General features: G+C 39.3%; 1 protein-coding gene across 3 annotated transcripts in view; it reads right to left on the reverse strand.

The window, feature by feature from the left end:
- The window catches only part of fgd5a (FYVE, RhoGEF and PH domain containing 5a), a 71,790-nt gene that overhangs the window by 7,008 nt on the left and 45,463 nt on the right, over positions 1–19,319 (reverse strand). The window contains exons 8-19 of one of the 3 annotated variants that reach the window (XM_017711894.2): positions 15,784–15,871; positions 15,490–15,540; positions 13,954–14,012; positions 12,958–13,029; positions 11,472–11,540; positions 6,553–6,636; positions 6,100–6,179; positions 4,748–4,841; positions 4,022–4,159; positions 3,217–3,319; positions 1,072–1,208; positions 94–222 (exon numbers count right to left, since the gene is read on the reverse strand). In XM_017711894.2, the coding sequence (XP_017567383.1) occupies positions 94–222; positions 1,072–1,208; positions 3,217–3,319; positions 4,022–4,159; positions 4,748–4,841; positions 6,100–6,179; positions 6,553–6,636; positions 11,472–11,540; positions 12,958–13,029; positions 13,954–14,012; positions 15,490–15,540; positions 15,784–15,871 (1,104 nt within the window). Of the gene's footprint in view, positions 1–93; positions 223–1,071; positions 1,209–3,216; positions 3,320–4,021; positions 4,160–4,747; positions 4,842–6,099; positions 6,180–6,552; positions 6,637–11,471; positions 11,541–12,957; positions 13,030–13,953; positions 14,013–15,489; positions 15,541–15,783; positions 15,875–19,319 lie in introns of all 3 variants that reach the window. The other 2 variants (XM_017711903.2, XM_017711884.2) reach the window with 2 other exon arrangements.

Consider the following 19,319-nt stretch of genomic DNA (forward strand, 5'->3'; position numbering starts at 1 on the left):
TGAGTGGCCTGGTAATGAAACAGAAGTGCATGTGGACATTGTGTGTTTGTGTGGTGGGTGGGTGTTGGTGTAGGAGACTCTGGGCCCCCTCACCTCTCGGGCTGTAAAGGTGTAGAGCACCTTGTCTTTGAGCAGGAACCACAGCCTTTTCCACTTCCGCTTACTCTTCTTCCGCCTCTGCAGACTCCCACTCATAGTGGAGCCTTCAGCGCCCACGGACACCTACAAACAATTACGCCACAGAGAGGACACGCATAATATAGTGTGAGGAAAGACTTTGGGCCAGTTTCAGGCATATTCTGCCCATATGTTATATACAAAACTGGAATGCTAGCAGTTTATGGGCCGTCTGCATGGGAAAATACAAACTGCAAGTGTAAATGCAGAAGAATGACAGCAACATAGGACCTTTTGTTGGGCCAATTTACATATACAAAATTGGGTTGTGAAGTGACAGCTTGGCTTGAAAAAAAAAAAAAGTCACTGCAAATAACCTGCTGGCAAAATTCAGTTCTGAAAATGAATAAAGTAAACCGATAGCTTCGAAAGAAAGGTCCACCAGAGTGATTCCTACCCATTCCAGAGCGTGAAATGCACAATAAGAGTAATCTTTATTTACTTTTATTATTTTATTGTAATATCTTTAGTTGAAGACCCCTTCACACTTAGGTTAACAGTTAGCTAACATGCAAAAGCTAAGGTGCGCTATGACACAACATGCCAGCCTGTGACCGCCGAATGCTTACTGTACGCAATTTTTCAGCTTGTACACTGTGAAAGTACTTCATCTTAGACATAAAAAGACACAGAGGGGGAGAGAGGCTACTGTCTTTCACCATATAGTACACTATTTTATGAGTCTGTCATTTTGTAGCAATGTCTAAAAACAGACTGGAGAATATTTGCTGCAATCTTACATGCCCACGATGCATTTCAACAAGTAGACCACCAACAATGTACCCTAGTAGACATGGAATAGTGCACTCTGTGAATGCGAAAGATGTGACAATGTGGCTCTTGCAGAGTGATTAGAGAAGCATCTCTGACACATTAGCAGAGGTGATGAGGTACCTGAGCGAGAGGTGAAGTGCTCTTCCTGCTCTTCCACAGGCTGGGGGTCTGCAAGCTTTGGAAGACAGCGGACAGAGGCCGACTAGTTCTGTTTGTGTGTGGACTCGCACTGCCACACGCGATGGGGACATTTCCACCTGCATTAACAAGACAGATCTATTATGCAACAGATCTATTTTATTTTAATTGTGTGTAGAAACTAACTGCTGCCAGCAAAAACTGAAGCAATCATCAGGGTCCAAGCATCACATGCCAGTAGAACACTAATGATGGGCAAAGTTTTTAGAGTGGCCTCTATTTTACAGTAATTGCAGGGTCTCAGTCTCATACACAATGACCTTTTGACCTGGAAATAGTAAGCAACAGTTTTTTTAACAAATAAGTAAAAATACCAAGAAAACAGTACAATAGTAGGATATGAATTGTATAGTTGTGGAACTCATTAAACTAAATAGTCTCACAGAGATTGCCTGTGTATTTCAGGGTAAAAGTGCACCAGAACGTCATTTTAAAATTACAAAAAAGGAATGATGCCACAGGACCCTGCTACTGGGCATTGGTGCCCTGCTACCAGGCATGTTTTTAATGTAAAAAAAAGCAAGAGCATCTTCTAAAAGCCATTTACATACACACACACACACACACACACACACATATATATATATATATATTTATACATACATACACAGTATCTCACAAAAGTGAGTGCACCCCTCACATTTCTGCAGATATTTTATTATGTCTTTTCATGGGACAACATTATAGAAATGTAACTTGGATATAACTTAAAATAGTCAGTATGCAGCTTGTATAGCAGTGTAGATTTACTGTCCTCTGAAAATAATTCAACACACAGCCATTCATGTCTAAATAGCTGGCAACACCAGTGAATACACCATGTGGCACGCTTTCCAAAGGGAGGAGATCATGCTCTGCTTCAGAATGTCACAGTACATTCGGGCTTTCTTGTGCATCAGCTTCAGAAGAGGCTTCCTTCTGGGACGACGGCCATGTAGGTTGATGCATTGTGCAGCATATGATCTCAGCACTGACAGGCTGACCTCCTATTTCTTCAACCTCTGCAGCAAAGCTGGCAGCACTCATGCGTCTATTTTTTGAAGCCAACCTCTGGATCTGACGCTGAACATGTGAACTCAACTTGACATTAAAGGCTGTGTGTTGAGTTATTTTCAGAGGACAGTAAATCTATACTGCTATACAAGCTGTACACTGACTACTTTAAGTTATATCCAAGTTTAATTTCTATAATGTTGTCCTATTATGAAAAGTTATAACAAAATGTGAAAGAAATGTGAGGGGTGTACTCACCTTTGTGAGATACTGTACACACACACACACAGACACATACACACACACACACATATATATGTATATATATATATATATATATATATATATATATATATATATATAGTTTATTTATTTGAGTCACTGTTGCCTTTCTATCATCTTGAACAAGTCTGTCCATTCTCCTCTGACCTCTCACATCAACAAGGCATTTTTGTCCACACAACTGCCGCTCACTGGATACTTTCTCTTTTTCTGACCATTCTCTGTAAACCATAGAGATGGTTGTGTGTTAAAATCCCAGTAGATCAGCAGTTTCTGAAATACGAAGACCAGCCCGTCTGGCACCAACAACCACGTTCAAAGTCACTTAAATCACCTTTCTTCCCCATTCTGATGCTCGGTCTGCACTTCAGCAAGTTGTCTTGACCACCTCTACATGCCTAAACGCATTGAGTTGTGGCCATGTGATTTGTATATATGTATATATGTGTGTATATACACACATATATACATATATACATATCGCTGCTGTCGGAAGAAAACGTATCTCCATTGCATCTTCAGTTTTTGGAGTAATTTGAAAATGCCATACCTGTTGCCCATTTTAATGAGCAATAGCCCAAAATGACTTGAAAAATGTCTGGTTCCATTGACTTACATTAAAAGCAAAGTAGGTTTTTTCCTTCTCTTGTAAAGGTATAATTTTGGAGATATGAGGTTTTGTGCTGACAACAGTGATATACAGTTATTGAATGGTAATTGGTAACACTGGCCTTCCTTGAGGAAAGCTTTAGAAATGGTTCAACTAACACTAAATAGCACTTGAGCACTTGCCTCGTTTCTTCAGCTCAGTGTAGCAACGGTCACACACTTTTGCCACTCTGTCCTTCAGATACTTCAGTGGGTACCGGTTTCTGGAGCAGGCACGGCACACCACCTGCAGGCAGGAGAGAGGAGTGCAGCTGAGAAATCTGCTTACTTAGCTAATTGCAGCCTACATGATTCATCAGGCAAAGTAAAGTAATCATAAAGCATCTACTAAACAGATGTATCTTTATTATATAATTATTATATAATTGCTTTAACATACATTGATAGGCCCTCTCAAGAACAGTGACAAAATCATTTTTTCTCAAACGTTTTTGTGAATTATCTTATGTGGTTTCTGTCATTGTCTGACATACTGATTTATATTGAAATGGACAGACATATTTTAGACACCAATTTTAGGCTTTAGCTGCTACGATTGTCTATTTGAGCAAACATATCTATTTGAAAAAAAGACAAAAGATGTCTTGGTTGACAGTTTAGGCTTCTGGGACAATTGTGCACATCTGAATTTTCACAGAAATCATTTATGATTTCATATACAGTGGTGTGCAAAAGTCCTAGGTTCATGAACATATTGTTTAAAACTTATCTTGGCAATAAGTTTGTTTTTACTTGCATTTATCATTAGAATCATCATCATTAGTACAAATTTTCCACTGTATTTTGAATAAACATTATGATATCTTGTGGACTAGATTTTTCCTGTTGCATGGATTTATTAACACCACCAACATCACACTTAATTTAATGTAATGAAGCATGTCATGAGGATGCTGAAGACTGTGAGCAGGCCAGGTGGGTTGTGTACCTTTCCGCAGGCGTTACAGTGGTGTCTGCGCAGCGTCAGGCTGAAGTCTGAGGCACAGTTCATGCACATCATGGCATGGGAGATGGGCACCAGCACTGGAGCCGCTTCGCCCAGAGACATCCACAGCTTCTCCCTCGCCTGAGAGCAACATGGGAGTTAGACCAGACCAGTAAAACTTGTGACAGCCAGTGTCTATAGAACCCTGTTATATGGCAACTGGACGTGTGCTGCTATTCAAAAGTTTGGAATCATGTCATTTTTTATACCATATTAGATTTATATTATGCTATATTATGATTTAACCCAAGAAGAAATACTTTTTAGATTACTAATTTCGTGAGTCACTAATGTGAGTTCCCAAAAATGTACACTCATAAAAAAGCTGTTTTCTCAAGGGTTCTTTATAGCACCATTTCTCTCAAAGCCCTTTTTGAAAAGGGTTCTATATAGCACCAAAAAGGGTTCTGCTATAGCTATGATGTCAAACTAAGACCAGCCCGTCTGGCACCAACAACCATGCCACGTTCAAAGTCACTTAAATCACCTTTCTTCCCCATTCTGATGCTCGGTCTGCACTTCAGCAAGTTGTCTTGACCACCTCTACATGCCTAAACGCATTGAGTTGTGGCCATGTGATTGGCTGATTAGCTATGTGTTAACAAGCAATATATATATACTGTACAACAAAGCTTACTGTACAACACAGTAGTTAAAGATGATAATTACCTCACTGGAGGAGCTGAATGTGTTGAGGCCGGCTGCATGGTCAGCTATAGCTCTGCTCAGAGTGTGGAACCAGTCCTCTCTCTCTGCCAGAGAACTAGAGAGAGAGAAATGTGGTATCCTTTATGTAGTCTTATGTGGTAATGTAAATTGTTTAAAACTATTTATCTTGTCAGTACACTACATTAAATACTTTAACATTACAGTAAATACAGAATAAACATGAATAGAGTAAAACATAACATTTTGGTGAGAAGAAGAAGAAGGTTTGGTTCCTGACTTCTAGCTGCACTCCAGCTATTGCAAGAATTGATTAAATTCCAACAGAAACTCAGTTGATATAATCACATCAAGGATTGATTACCTAAACAGTATTGGATGGTCAGTGTGAGTACTGGGCTCCCTCTACAGGAGTATTGAAATTGGTTAAGCTAACACACTCAAAAATAAAATTTATTTATCCTATACGAACCAATAACGGCGACTTTTTTTAAGAAGAATGTTGTCAACAAAACACTCTATCTCTAATATAGCAACTCTAAGGGGGCAGTCATGGGTTGGAGGTTAGGGAACCAGCCTTGAGACTGGAAGATCGCCGGTTTGAACCCCTGAGCTGACAATAAGTGACTGAGATATCCTTGAGCAAGGCACCTTAACCCCCAACTGCTCCCCAGGTGCAGCAGATAGTGAGTTTCACTGCACTGATGGGTTAGTCCCCATTTCGGAATCAATAAGTGTCATCTAATCTTACAATGAGAAAATTTTAATGTATATTAAAAGGCCTAAACTGTACATTTTCCTTTTATTCCACTTACACTATTTGTGAGGTTTAAGTCCCAAAAGCAGTCATAATTCATTTATACATGAGGATTTTCAACTATATTTAATTGTTGGAATCAAAGTCACCAATTTTGTTACTGTGCCTTTAAGATTGATATATTAAATGATGTCTGTTCTGATTGGCTGTCCTGTATTGTGACTGATTCAAAAAGCAGTCTGGGCTGAAACACTCCTTATAACTTCATGAATCTGTGAATGGGCGGGGCTAAACCTCTGTAGGATGAATAAGGGAAGAAATGTATGTATGTCTGCTGGTTTTGGTGACATCAAGTTCCATATATGGACTGCATGGATTTAAGAATGACCATTTTCAAACTTTTACTGTGTTTACATTCTCTTTTATTTAAAAAAAAAAGTGAGGAAAATTCAGTTTTCCATTTTGGATCATTTCTATTGGTCCATTCGCCTGGAAACAGTCACACAATGTCAACGGCAGCTGGTGATTTCAAATGGTGTGAAAGTGGCAATATATTTGATCACTCAAACGCAGACTCAAGCTGAAGATGACTCCTCACCTGGCTGAGAGGGTGATGGTCACATCATTGACCTCTATCCTGAGTGTGTTGAGCACATTGTCTATGACTGGCTTACTGACCTGTAGATAACACAGAAACATAGAATTAGTTCTCTGTTAAATGTATTATATTGCTGCTGTTGGAAGAAAACCTTGTATCTCCAAAACGGTAACTTTACAGGAGAAGGAAAAAACACACATTGCATTCAGTGTAAGTCAATGGAACCAGAGCTTTTTCTAAGTAATTTTTGGCCATTTATTTTGGTCCACCCTTCATGAAATTTACACATAGTATAAAGGCCAGCATGCATTTTCAAATTATGTCAAAAAAATATAAATCAACAAAAATGGAGATACAAGGTTTTGTTCTGACAGCAGCAATATGTAGTGATGTGTAAACTAGTCAAATGTAGATAACAGCACAGAGACCTGAAGGCAAATCATTGAGTTTTACCTTCATGCCACTGAGAGAGAGAGTATTCTTCAGCCTATACTTCCCGTCCTGCTGAGGGTAGGTGTACAGCATCACATCGTTCATCTGCAACACACAAACATAGGTGTAAAAAGCATCAACAGTATATGACTCCAAGTTACATCACCGTTCAGTAGTTTGGTATCAGTAATATCAGTACTTACAATAATATAAATGATCTGAATTTTTCAGATGAAAAATTATCTTATAAAAATATCATCAGACTTGGTAAATAGTATATTGCTCATCATTTTACCACTTGTTGTTCCACAAATGAAACTTCTATAAGCACCCTTAAATTACACTATACATTACATTATTACATGTGCTAATATTCAAACAGGAATACCTTATCACAATAATCATAGCTGGTATTTTATATTCAATAACCACTTATTTAAAAATAACATAAATGGAAATAGTGTAAGCTAGATACTAGAAGGTATTTCAAGATTTTTGATTCAATATTTCAAACATATTTTGTAACGTTTCTTTTCAACATGACAGCTGTCAGTTTCAGTGTTCACCACAAGAAGGCAGTATAAGCTTTAAGTCACTCTCAGAGCAGTTGCTTTATTCAAGCTCATTTCAACACACATTCTGTAACATATCTAAGTGTTTGGGTTTTGATCCTTCAGAGAGCAGTTCACACGCTATACACAATAGGGGTTTCTCTAAAAGAAAAAAAAACCCTACAGTTTATCTTATTTGCTAGTCCTGACAATGATGTTGTAATTCTGGGAACACAGTCACTTGCATATGTACACGCCCATCCACGCACACACACATACTTCAAACCATTCATTGTGTTTTGCTTTACAAATTTAGCATCAAACAAAAGCGATGACATCATGGGACACACACACTCACACACACACATGCACACTGTACAGTGCCCCAAACATCCGTAGCTCATAGGCAGCATCCAGGAATTCAGCATGGAGGATTCACAGAAAAGCCGGCTGGGTGGAGGCTCTCAGAACAGCAATAACAACAAAAAAAAAAAAACAAATTGCAAGATGCAGAAGAACCACTAAGCACATGGGAAAACATTCAGGCTTTGGGATAGGTGCTATAACGCTCCTAGCTATGCTAAGTACTTTAGGCCCTTTTTAGAGATGGCGTTATTTCATACATGCGGTTTGAGGCAAATGTGCAATGATTTGCATGCAATCTGCACAATGCTAACCTGTTAGCTATTAGATTCCATTGCTACATTAGCCTACATTAGCTCTAGTACAAAGCTAAAGAAGCAAACTTGGCTTGGCTTATCATTTGAGGTAAGAAGAAATTAGTTTAACTACCTTTAAACTATGCTTGTCGGGAATTTGGCTACTTCTTGATCATTTCTGCCTAATTAAACAGCTCAGACGTAAACAAAGTCATTCAGAGAGGTTTGCTGCAATGCTCCATTCTAGAGAAACTTACTGAGTCAGAATTGTTCACAGTGGTGGGGATAGGAACCAGGTGGCTGAAGAGTTTAATGTCTTTTAAAGCTATATCCTACAATGTTATTACACGAAATGGTTATGAATATGCCGCGTTATGTCTGAGATGTTGTTTTACCATAGTTTTGAGACAAGGTTTTGGCGTAGAACGTATTTTTCTCAGTTTATTCATGGTGGTGAGGCACATGCAGGGGACTGATAGGCAACACAATCCCCAAAATGAAACTGAATTCTTCAGATTTGCTACAATTTTCCAAATCAACATTACATATAAAAACTCAAAAGACGTTTGTAGGTTCGCTGGTCTGTTTGGATCATTAATAAAATGGTTATATTTGTGACATCACAATCCCTGGTTCTGTTCACCGCCACTGTAAAGAAATCCAAGTCATTACTTTCCTTACTGTAAGCTATTCATTCACACCTCAACAGCTGTATTATGCAAAAATGAAAGAAGAGAAAAACATTGGAATTCCCCTTTAAGCAGCAGAACGAGAGGAAGTGTGCTATCGTGAATAACATCATGGTTGTGATTTAGTTGCAGGCGTAGGCCAAAGGCAAGTACTGTTCCTTACTGTGATGTTATTTGTGAAAACACACAACTTTGTGTGCTTTACTGCTTTTACAACAGTTTTGCCCAATAAAGATCCAAGTAAAGTAATAGCTGAATAGCTTGCTTAGGGGCAAGGACAGGTTGGGAATTTAATGTTAACCTGCTGCCTTTTTCCTTCAGAATCTGACCAAGCAGGCTCACATATTATCTTATAGAGTTAACTACTATATCCAATTTCTGTTTTTATATAGAGTTAAATAGAAACTTTGCTGCAATGTGAAGCAGAATGATATGGTTTTTGCTTCTCAACCAATCAGACTGTGCCATTGGAAGTAACTCCTGTATATATTTTACCACAACAAAGTGCGACAAATGAAAACTGATCCAGAAACAGCATCCTTTAGCCCTCAACAAGACTGCATTGGAACAAAAGCATAGAAAATATACACAGTATGTTTTTACATTTTAGTGCATCTTGTTGCATTGTTGCTTTCTGAAAGCCTCTGTTGACTGAATCAAGCACAGGAGTGAAACATATTTTAAAAGCACCAACCGTATTTGACTCATGGATAAACGTGTGTGATTTGTTCTTGTGTTTGTGATGATGCTAAATGGCTGGAGCTGCAGAGAAGCCCTCTGGTCTTGGTCACAGAGTGAGTGATGGTTCTATGTGTTGCCTTTGACTTGCTTTCACTTATTTACTCCATAAATAAGACCCAGAAACCCATGTTTAGCCGCAGACCTTCTGACACCAGCCAGCGTTACGCACTCAACCATCAGTCATATACACTCATACTGAAGCATCCATCAGGAAGGAGTTCAATACTGCAATCACAGAGGAGAGAGCAAGGGGAATAGAGAGCGAAAGTGAGAAAGAGAGAGAACTACTAATATAAAGCTCCAGTATCTATATTGTACAAGGAATTTTCTTATAGTTGCCAGTTTATTTGATACGTCCTTCTACCTACACTCATTGGCCATTGTCCTTAGGACCACTGCTGACCAGATATTTCGGTACAATGTGGGACGAGGTGGTATAGGTCGAGGTCATAACACGCCAAATGTTTTCACTGGAAGACAGATCTGGACTGCAGACAGGCCAGTCTAGCACCCACACTTTCTGATTATACAGCCATGCTGTTGTAACATGTGTAGAATAGACTTCTCTGAAAAAAGATGTCATTTAGAAGCCATCATGTTGACCTAAAATGGGTATATACCTATCAGTATTAATGGTCCCTTCACAGATGTGCATGTTACCTGTATTAAGCAGACCCTGGCTTTTGAACTTTACACTGGTAACAATCTGGATCTTCTTCTTCTTTGGTCAGGAAAACACAATGTCCATTATTTCCATAAACAATCTGAAAGGCCTACTTAGACCACAGCGCATGTTTCCACTGTGCATTAGTCCATTTCAGATGAGCTCAAGCCCAGAGAAGTCAGTGATGTTTCTGCATGTTGTTGACAAATGGCTTCTGCTATACACAGTGCAGGTGTAACGTACAGCAAACCTTCAGTTTTTTTGACTGGCTGTGAAATACTGGATAGGTGGTCAATCTAAAGATATTTTGGTGTTGGACCAACCTCAGTGCATCAATAACACTAACCTAGTGGTAGCATATGAGTAGGCGTATAGCAATTAATATCTGGTCAGTGGCAGGCCTATGATAATCTTTTTCGATTGATTGATGGGGCTGATAAATTTGCAGCATGTCACGATTGACCCCTCCCAATCCGGTCCAGGTGCTTTTTGTTTACTTTTGATCTTCCATGTGTGTTTGTTTTGGTTGTTAGTCCAGCCCCTTGTTTCGTGACTCCACCTCTGATTGTCTCTACCTGTGTTTCCACCTGTCCCTTGTTTACCCTCATGTATTTAAGCCCTGTATTTTCCCCTGCCTGGTCGCTGGTCTTTGTTCTGGTTGTACTGTTTGTATGTTTGATGTCAGAACTGTTGGATGTATTGTATGCTCGTGGTGTTTGGTGTTTGATTCCGTGTTCATTTTGTCATGTCTGTCCCTCCTGCTCTCCATGTTGGATGATTGACCCTGGACCAGCTTGACTATGACCCTGGATTTGCCCTTAATAAACGTTGCTTACCTCAGCACATGCGTCTGCCTCCTTGCTCCACATCACACAGCAACAAGCTACAGTCAGTTTAGGTAAAACCTACAAAGTTCACTTATATGGTAGATGATTCTGATAAAATGGCCAGTGAGTGTACATGCTTATTGCTGCTGTTGGAACAAAACATTGTATCTCCATTTTGGTGTTTTTCAGTTTTTGACATCATTTCCTGTTGCCCTTTATACTGTGTGTAAATTTCATGATGATTGGACTAAAAGAAATCACCCAAAAAGATTTGGAAAAAAAACTCTGGTTCCATTGACTTACATTAAATGTAAAGTATGTTTTTTTCCTTCTGCTGAAAAGTTATTATTTTGAAGATACAAGATTTTGTTCCGACAATAGCATTATGCATCTAGCCTAAAGTTGAAGGAAAGGCTTAGTGAGCTCTATCTCATGTGTCTCCATGTGTCTGAATGTAACTGGTTGTTGTTGAGGTGTTCTGCTGAGTGTCTGCACTGGCACTGCAAGCCCTACACAGGAAACCATCGTCCACTGACCCACACAAAACATCCTGCAAGGAAACGAAGCCCCGAAAACAAGAAGAGCAGACAGAGAGAGAGAGAGAGAGAGAGAGAGAGAGATATGGGCCATATGCAAGTAGTGCTGAAGCTCTATAGTTTTTTTCCCCTACTGTAGCACTATTGGCATACATACAAAGATGCAAATGGGTTTTGGCAGCCAGACTGTCCAAACAAAATAATGTCATTGACATATTGCAACATATTGAGAGCTGCTGTCTGCTATAAGAGTAGTAAGTCAATGAGAATTACCAAGAACAGGTGTCGAGGCTGTCTGCTTTTATGGGAGACCTTCATCAGAGTGCCCTCTTTCACAAAAACCTGAAACACACACACACACACACACACACACACACAGCAAAAATGATTCTACCAAAAAGTGGCTCTATGACAAGAGCGGAAATCTGAGTCCTCATGTTTCTATATATAACCATTGCCTGTATTGAAGTACCCCTGAAAAAACTTTTTATAATATGCATTAACAGAACACTGTTAGAAGAAAATGGTTCCTTATAGCCTTAAGAAAGGTTCTACATAGCACTAAAAGAACACTTTTTGGTTCTATATAATACCATTTTGAGCTATTTAAAGAACCATATACAACATTTTGTCCATAATAAGGAAGAGCTATTTGACCATTGACTCCTGCAAAGAACCTGTAAGCATTCAACTAAGCATTCACTGTTGTATGTATAACTATTGCCTTTAGTAAAGAACCCTCAAAGAACCAAATTTTAAGAGCCATATGAGTGCTTTGGTACTATGTAGAACTCATATGGCCTCACCTTTAAAAAATTGTTTACCTGAGGGTGCTTATTAGTGCTTTATAGAATCTTTTTAAAATGCTCTTTAAAGAACCATGTACAACCGTTTTTCCACTATGAAGAACAACCATTTAATGATGCAGCAAAAGCAGTTATGCATTGAAATGGTTCTTTGCGTGTTCACATTTCTATATATGACCACTGCTTAAAGTGAAGAGCCGTTTTAAAGGACGTAGTGATGTCATTCTTACATCTATTACATTAACTTCATACACAGCAAACCTTCTTGTTAAGGTGTACATTAGTGTGGTTAAATCAAGTTTACCTGTTAAAGGTTATTAGAGAAGCAAACAAATTAAAATAAATAAATAACTTTCCCCCACAGTTATTTGAGAGTGAATCCTATAGTAACTTGGTGGGTTCCAAACGTGACCCACACTGATGTAAATTTGCTTTGACAGAAAAATACAGTGTATTCAGACCATTGGGCTGGTAGCCTAATCTCTTTTGGAACTGCACTGTCATGCAAGGCTTAACATATGAAGAATGATTTGACCTACTCTAGGCAGTAAACCACTCACCGAAATTCCACTTTATTTAACCCCTTAAATGTCCAGGGCTCACCAGCAGGCACCAAAGGTTTATTACATGCTTCTATAACCTAAGAATAGCTCAGTTACTTTGCAGTGACGTCCTTGTAGTTACTGAATAATTAACCTGGGATTTTGAATGAACATGAATCTATACAGTGATTCTATACAGTGTTTTTTCAATAAACACTGCAAATTTAATCTTTTTTATAATTGTCTTGTGGAGGTAAGGCTACAACTCAGCTGTATAGCAATTGTTGGTCCAGTAATGAAGATGTTAACATTTTTGGCCACTGATTTTTTATCATTGACAGACAGGCTACAAAATGAATTATGGACATGGTCAGTAACCACATCAATAGCTTGTAGATATGAAACACTCACTCGTCCTGGCTGGAGCAGAGCCCTCTTCCCCTTCACACTGGACTCGATGTGGACCAGACGCAGCAGATTCTCCTGAGAAACAAGATAGTGAGGATGAGAGGAAGCGAGAGAAAGGCACATGAAGAGATAGAGAAAGAATGAGAGAATGAGAAACAGCGGCAGAGAGAGGGAGATAGAGAAAGTGTATGAAAGACGTGGAAAAAGAAACAGGAAGAGAGCAAGAGACAAGAACAAATGGAAAGAGAGAAAGACATGAAAAGAGAGAGAGAGAGAGAGAGAGAGAAAGGAGATGGAAACAGACAGAGAGAGAGAAACGAAAGCAAGAAAGATGGAAAAAGAAACAGGAAGAGAGTAAGAGACAGGAACAAATGGAAAGAGAAAGAAAAGAGAGAAAGAGAGAGAGAAATGGAAGGAGAGAGAAAGACAGTAAAATGAGAGGGAGTCAGAGAAAAAGAAAAGTACATAGAGAAAGAGAAAAAATAAAAAAGGAGAGAGGAAAAAGAGAGATGGAAGGAAAGAGGGAGAGAGAGAGAGAGAGAAAGAGAGAGAAAGAGAAAGAAAGAAAAAGATGGAAGAAAGATTGACAGAAATTATTGGAAGGACAGACAAAGAGAAAGAGAGAGAGAGAGGGAGAGAGAGAGAGAGAGAGAGAGAGAGAGAGAGGGAGAGAGAGAGAATATGTGAATGCTTTTGTTTGTCTGTGAATGGGGGAGGAAGACGGAAAAGGAAGATCTGTTGGGAAATGAACAGGAGTGGGAGAGACGGAGAGATAGAGGGATCCTCTGTGTCTGTGTGTCTGTGTTTAGGAGAGCTTCACTGATTCAGTCTCGACTTCATTACACTGCAGTCTTTGTTTAGGAATGGAACACCTGGAACGTTTTGATGACATCATCTCTCCTCGCCCTTGAACGCAGCATCACGCGGAGAATATCTTGGCAGAGATGTTCTCTACACACACACACACACACACACACACACACACACACACACACTTACCCCTTCTTTGAGGCTGTCATTGGCCTGGTCTGCAATCTCTGACACAATCACCAGAGCGGCTGTACAGAAAACAGCAGTCAACAAAATCAATCACGGTAAAAATTTTAGTTATTAGATATGTATCCAGACTATCTGATTTTAAAAAATATTTTAAAAAATGTTAAAAATTTGTCTGTGGGCAGGCCATGTCACTTTTTTTTACACAATTAGAGCAGAGTCAATCACTACAGACCTCCGAACTTCATGTGGCCATCAGATTAGCTCAAGAACAGCGTAGAGAGCTTCATGGAATGGGTTTTCGTGGCCGAGCAGCTGCATGCAAACCTTGCATCACCAAGCGCAATGCAAAGTGTTGAATTCAGTCGTGTAAAGGGCCACCACTGGACTCTAGAGCACCAGTGTCGTGTTCTCTGGAGTGACGAATCACGCTTCTCCATCTGGTAATCTGATGAACGAGTCTGGGTTTGGCAGTTGCCAGGAGAACAGTACTTGTCTGACTGCATTGTACCAAGTGTAAAGTTTGGTGGAGGGGGGATTATGGTGTGGGGTTGTTTTTCAGGAGCTGGGCTCGGCCCCTTAGTTCCAGTAAAAGGAACTCTTAATGCTTCAGCAGACGAAGAGATTTTGGACAATTTCATGCTTCCAACTTTGTGGGAATAGTTTGGGGACGGCCCCTTCCTGTTCCAACATGACTGTGCACCAGTGCACAAAGCAAGGTCCATAAAGCCATGGATGAGCGAGTTTGGGACTGCAAGCCAGGCCTTCTCGTCCAACATCAGTGTCTGACCTCACAAATGCACTTTTGGAAAAATGGTCAAAAATTCCCATAAACTCACTCCTAAATCTGTGGAAAGCCTTCCAAGAAAAGTTGACACTGTCATAGCTGCAAAGGGTGGGCCATCATTCTATTAAACCATATGGATTAAGAATTGGATGTCATAAAAGTTCATATATCTGTGAAGGCAGACAAGCAAATACTTTTGGCAGTATGGTGTATGTTTACGTGGCTATGAACTAAATATGAACTGGGTGTGTTTTCACTCGTTGGGTTGAGATGAATGCATGAAAAATTCAAACTTTTTACTGGCTACGTTATACCACCTTTAGAGAACAGCAGACAGTAAAGTTTATTTACTTGATGTTTATTAATAATACCCTTAGAGGGCAGCATTGAGTAATGTCTCATTATTTGATATTAGCAACACCTTTAGACGGCAGCGATGAGTAATGTTTGTCTGAGCTTGAGCTATGTCTGTCCTCAGGTGGGAACTACTAAGTATCGACATCTAGGAAGCAATATAGCTACTTGGCCAACTTGCCCATTGTAGGTTTGTAATTTAATAGCTACATACAAGGAGCAAAAGAGACTATTCAATTGTTAATCACAATTATTTATATGGCATTTACTCACATATTTGCTCACAAAATGTACATAAATATAATTAAATCTGAGGATTTGGATGTAATATTTTAAAAGCTCCATGTCTGAAAACATAAGGAATGAGTTAGTATGAACTTTGTGGAGGCGAACAATACCTTGAGTGTCTTCATACTCTTTGGAGTCAGGGGAGAGGTTGTTTAAGTAATCTGGAAACAATGAAAAGTAGATGCAACAACCATCAACACACTGTAAAAAACAGCTCAGTCTGGAACAAATGGAAAACATGCAAAAAAATCTCTTTTTCATTCCTCTCAGACATAGTGTCATACATTGAGACAGACAGACAGACAGACACACACACACACACACACACACACACACACACACACACACACATACACACATACACACACACACACACACACACACACACTGTCATACTAGGTTACCTGTGAGCAGCATGCGATACTGGAGCACACGCACAATGACCTGCAGCATCTGGTGTTTCACAGGAACCTGCACACCTTCGGCATTCTGCTGCTGTAACACATACATGCAGCCTTTTGTGAAAAACATAAATACACAAACAAAGTACATTTACACACATTCACATTAAGATTAAATGTTTGCTTTTATACTCTAGCAGAATATTGGATCATACACACACACACACACACACACACGCATATATATATATATATATATATATATATATGCAAATTTTTGAACACACTCAATCCAATTTCAAGTTTTGTTGCTTTCCTAAAAGAAAATAAACTCTACATGAAACAAACTCAAATATACATAATTTTTTTTGTAAATGTTAGTGCACAATCATTCTTGGTAAGTGCAGGCTTGAAACACCTGCACATGTGTATACACTTTCCATACACTGTGCCCTCTATGTTCCATTCCAAGCCGTGGGAGGAAAGAAAACATGGCTTGTGACTTTAAAGGTAAAATAACCTCCAAAGAGGATACAGGTTTGCTCATAAAAACAGGATGTATAGTAAGTAGGATATATCTGAGCTTCCCTCAGCTGCTGTGTGGCTTCAGGAATTTCCCAATCCTGGGATGCACAAACAACTCACACAGACAATCATCTCCACTACTCCACTTTCCCTTACTGTTATCCAAGCATGGGGTTCACCTTGGCTGACGCGCCGAAGTTGCTTTGTTTGCTATACACAAACTTTCCTGTTTTGTTGCTTTTCTGTTGAATGCCTTCTGTGCTGCAGACTGGGGTTCAATCCCCCATCAGGCCAAGCACTCTATACTATACCAATAAGAGTCCTTGGGCAAGACTCCTAACACTATCTTCACAAACCTGTGTAAAACGATCAAATTGTAAGTTGCTCTGGATGAGAGTATCTGCCAAATGTTGTAAAAGTAATGTTTTGTAGCTTGTATGATTGATGCCTGAAATGATTAAATAGTTCACTATATCAATAAAGGCCCAATAAATATAAATCTTTTTGCATTGAGAGATGGGGAACTGTCAAAATGTGGTCTCCACAGCTTTTTAAAATGTCATCACTAAGCAGTTAAAAAACTGTGACACTGGTTCACTCTCTCACTTGTTCATGACATAAACACTCCAATCAGAAACCAAAAACTGGCTTTGGATGCAAATCACAGTAAAAAGTTGAAGAAAAACATTTATACTGTATGTAATGTATGTATATATATGTCATTATATGTCCAATGTGCATTTCATACACTTAATTAGGCCAAATATGCAATACATGCATTTCTTTCTTCCTCACAGATGTGCAGACAAAGTCAGTCTGATTATATGGGTCTCTCTCCTATCATCCCTTCATCAAGGAGGCCTCACCTGACCTTCAGCCTACAATACAATACCTGATCATAGATCACACACCTACCAAAGGAAAAGAAATCGTTTCAAGGACGTTCACTGACCTTTCCTTACATCTCTGCCGTGGGCAGATGCGGAACTGGAATAAATCTCATTCCTTTCCTCAATTATTCATTATTCACAGAGAAAAAAAGGAGAGAACAAGTGAATCGGTCAGGCAAAAGGCGAAGAAATCAATCAAGGCCTAATTGACTTTGACAAGGCTTTGTTCAGAAGCGCTCAGAGGCGCTAAGGGCATCTCTGGAGGTCAGATAAGATGAGTTTGGGGGTTCACTGCTTGAAGCCCCTTCTGTATTAGGACAGAGTATGTTATTTACTTGCTTTGGCTACTGTTAAAAGTGATTAAATTATAAGGTTGTTTAAAAGTAGCTTACATTATACTTTATTTAAGACTTAAGACTGTTTTTGCTGTTGATTTTCTTAAGAAATTTGAGAGTTGAACACTGGCAATCATTAGTCAGTAATATGCTGTTTAAACTTTGCAAATTAAAATTATTGTCCACTTTACATGGCCAGGGCCCACCGGTGGACTCAAATTTTTATTACACACTTCTATAACCTAAGAATAGCTCAGCCTGTTTGCACTAAAAACCCTGTAGTTACTGAATAATAAGCCTTAGTATGTAATAAGCCTGGGATTTTAAGGGGTCAAAAAGGGGTTCACAGATGCAAGCACCTTGGACAGCATCGTTTCTGGAGCAGCTCTCACATTCTGAGGCTTTCAGCAGCCCCCCTTCTTCCTTTTGCCACTTTGTTCCTTATAATTTCTTAAAAAAGCGTCACTCCATTCTTTCTTTATCTTTAGCATTCCATTCAAGAAAATTAACCATGTAAAATTGTATTCTGGCGAACCAGTTTAGATTCTTTTCTGTTCAGTGCCATAAATAAGTACCGATAACACGACATGCAAACATCTACGCTGACATTAGTTTGTCATGGATGTTTAAGTCACATTTCAAATGAACATGAACTCATTTTCTCCCCTCTTGCTGTCCAATCCACTGCATCTTGAGTTGTTGACTTTGTTTTTAATGCAGCTGACATAATAGATCTGCCAGTCTTTTGGGGTTAGCCATATCCTAACATGGACACCTGAGTGATTGCTGGACTTCTGTTTGTTCTTGTACTGCCTCATTTGGTCAGCTGCATCAGACGAGGCCACAGTTGGGGCCTTATGTGCAAAATTGTAACGACAGTTATTATCAAGTTACTTTCACAGTAATTTACTATAATTTACACAGTAACTTGCTTATAATTTTCACAAACATGACCAAGACCGTTAACATTTTGTCAAATTCTCATTTAAGAAAAGGCTAAAAAATTGAATTGTCAGAATAAAAGCACTTTTTTGTTTAAATGTTTGTGCCTTTTTAACATTCATATCCCACAATGCTGTGCAGTATAGCTCAATGTCTGAGCTATAATTTGCTGAGCTATTACAGAAAAGATCATGAGTTGGTTTCATAAAAAAATATGTATTTCACAGTATTTTACTGTGAAAAATGAACTTTTTCTTAAATATTGAGAAGTCCTGGCAGTGTTTAACAGTACACTGGTTCATATATATATATATATGGAATACAGTCTTTATTTTATAAGTAAGTGGCAGCTGGCTGTTCAGGCCAGGCAGATTAATGGCTATAGAATAACATGACCACTATATTAAATCTCTCTGGACTGATAAAGCACCCTGTCCTGAGAGGTAGGGTTAAGATTGCAATCCAAATGACATTTGTGCTGAAGAAGTGGCTTCTCCACCCAGCTAGCCTGTGTGCATTTGTGTGTGTGTCTGTGTGTGTGTGTGTGTGTGTGTGTGTGTCTGTGTGTGTGTGTGTGTGTGTAAGGGCTGATATTTAGCACTCTTGAGCTGTGCTGGACAGGAGCCAGCGATGGACAGAGCCGGTGGTTGAGGCCAGTGTGCAGATAGCCCACACAAATCACTGCAGGCTAGACTGAGGCAGCGTCTGCACCCAGTGCTGATTTAATTCAGGCCTGTTAAAGGAGGTTGCTTCACTAATTGGCTTTTGTGCGCCTCATTGCCCAGATGCCAAATCGGTGTGTGTGAGACACTCCTCATGTCTTTATCTCACCCCGTCCACCTGCACA

This window comes from Pygocentrus nattereri, chromosome 21 (genome assembly GCF_015220715.1).
Source record: "Pygocentrus nattereri isolate fPygNat1 chromosome 21, fPygNat1.pri, whole genome shotgun sequence".
Taxonomy (NCBI): domain Eukaryota; kingdom Metazoa; phylum Chordata; class Actinopteri; order Characiformes; family Serrasalmidae; genus Pygocentrus; species Pygocentrus nattereri.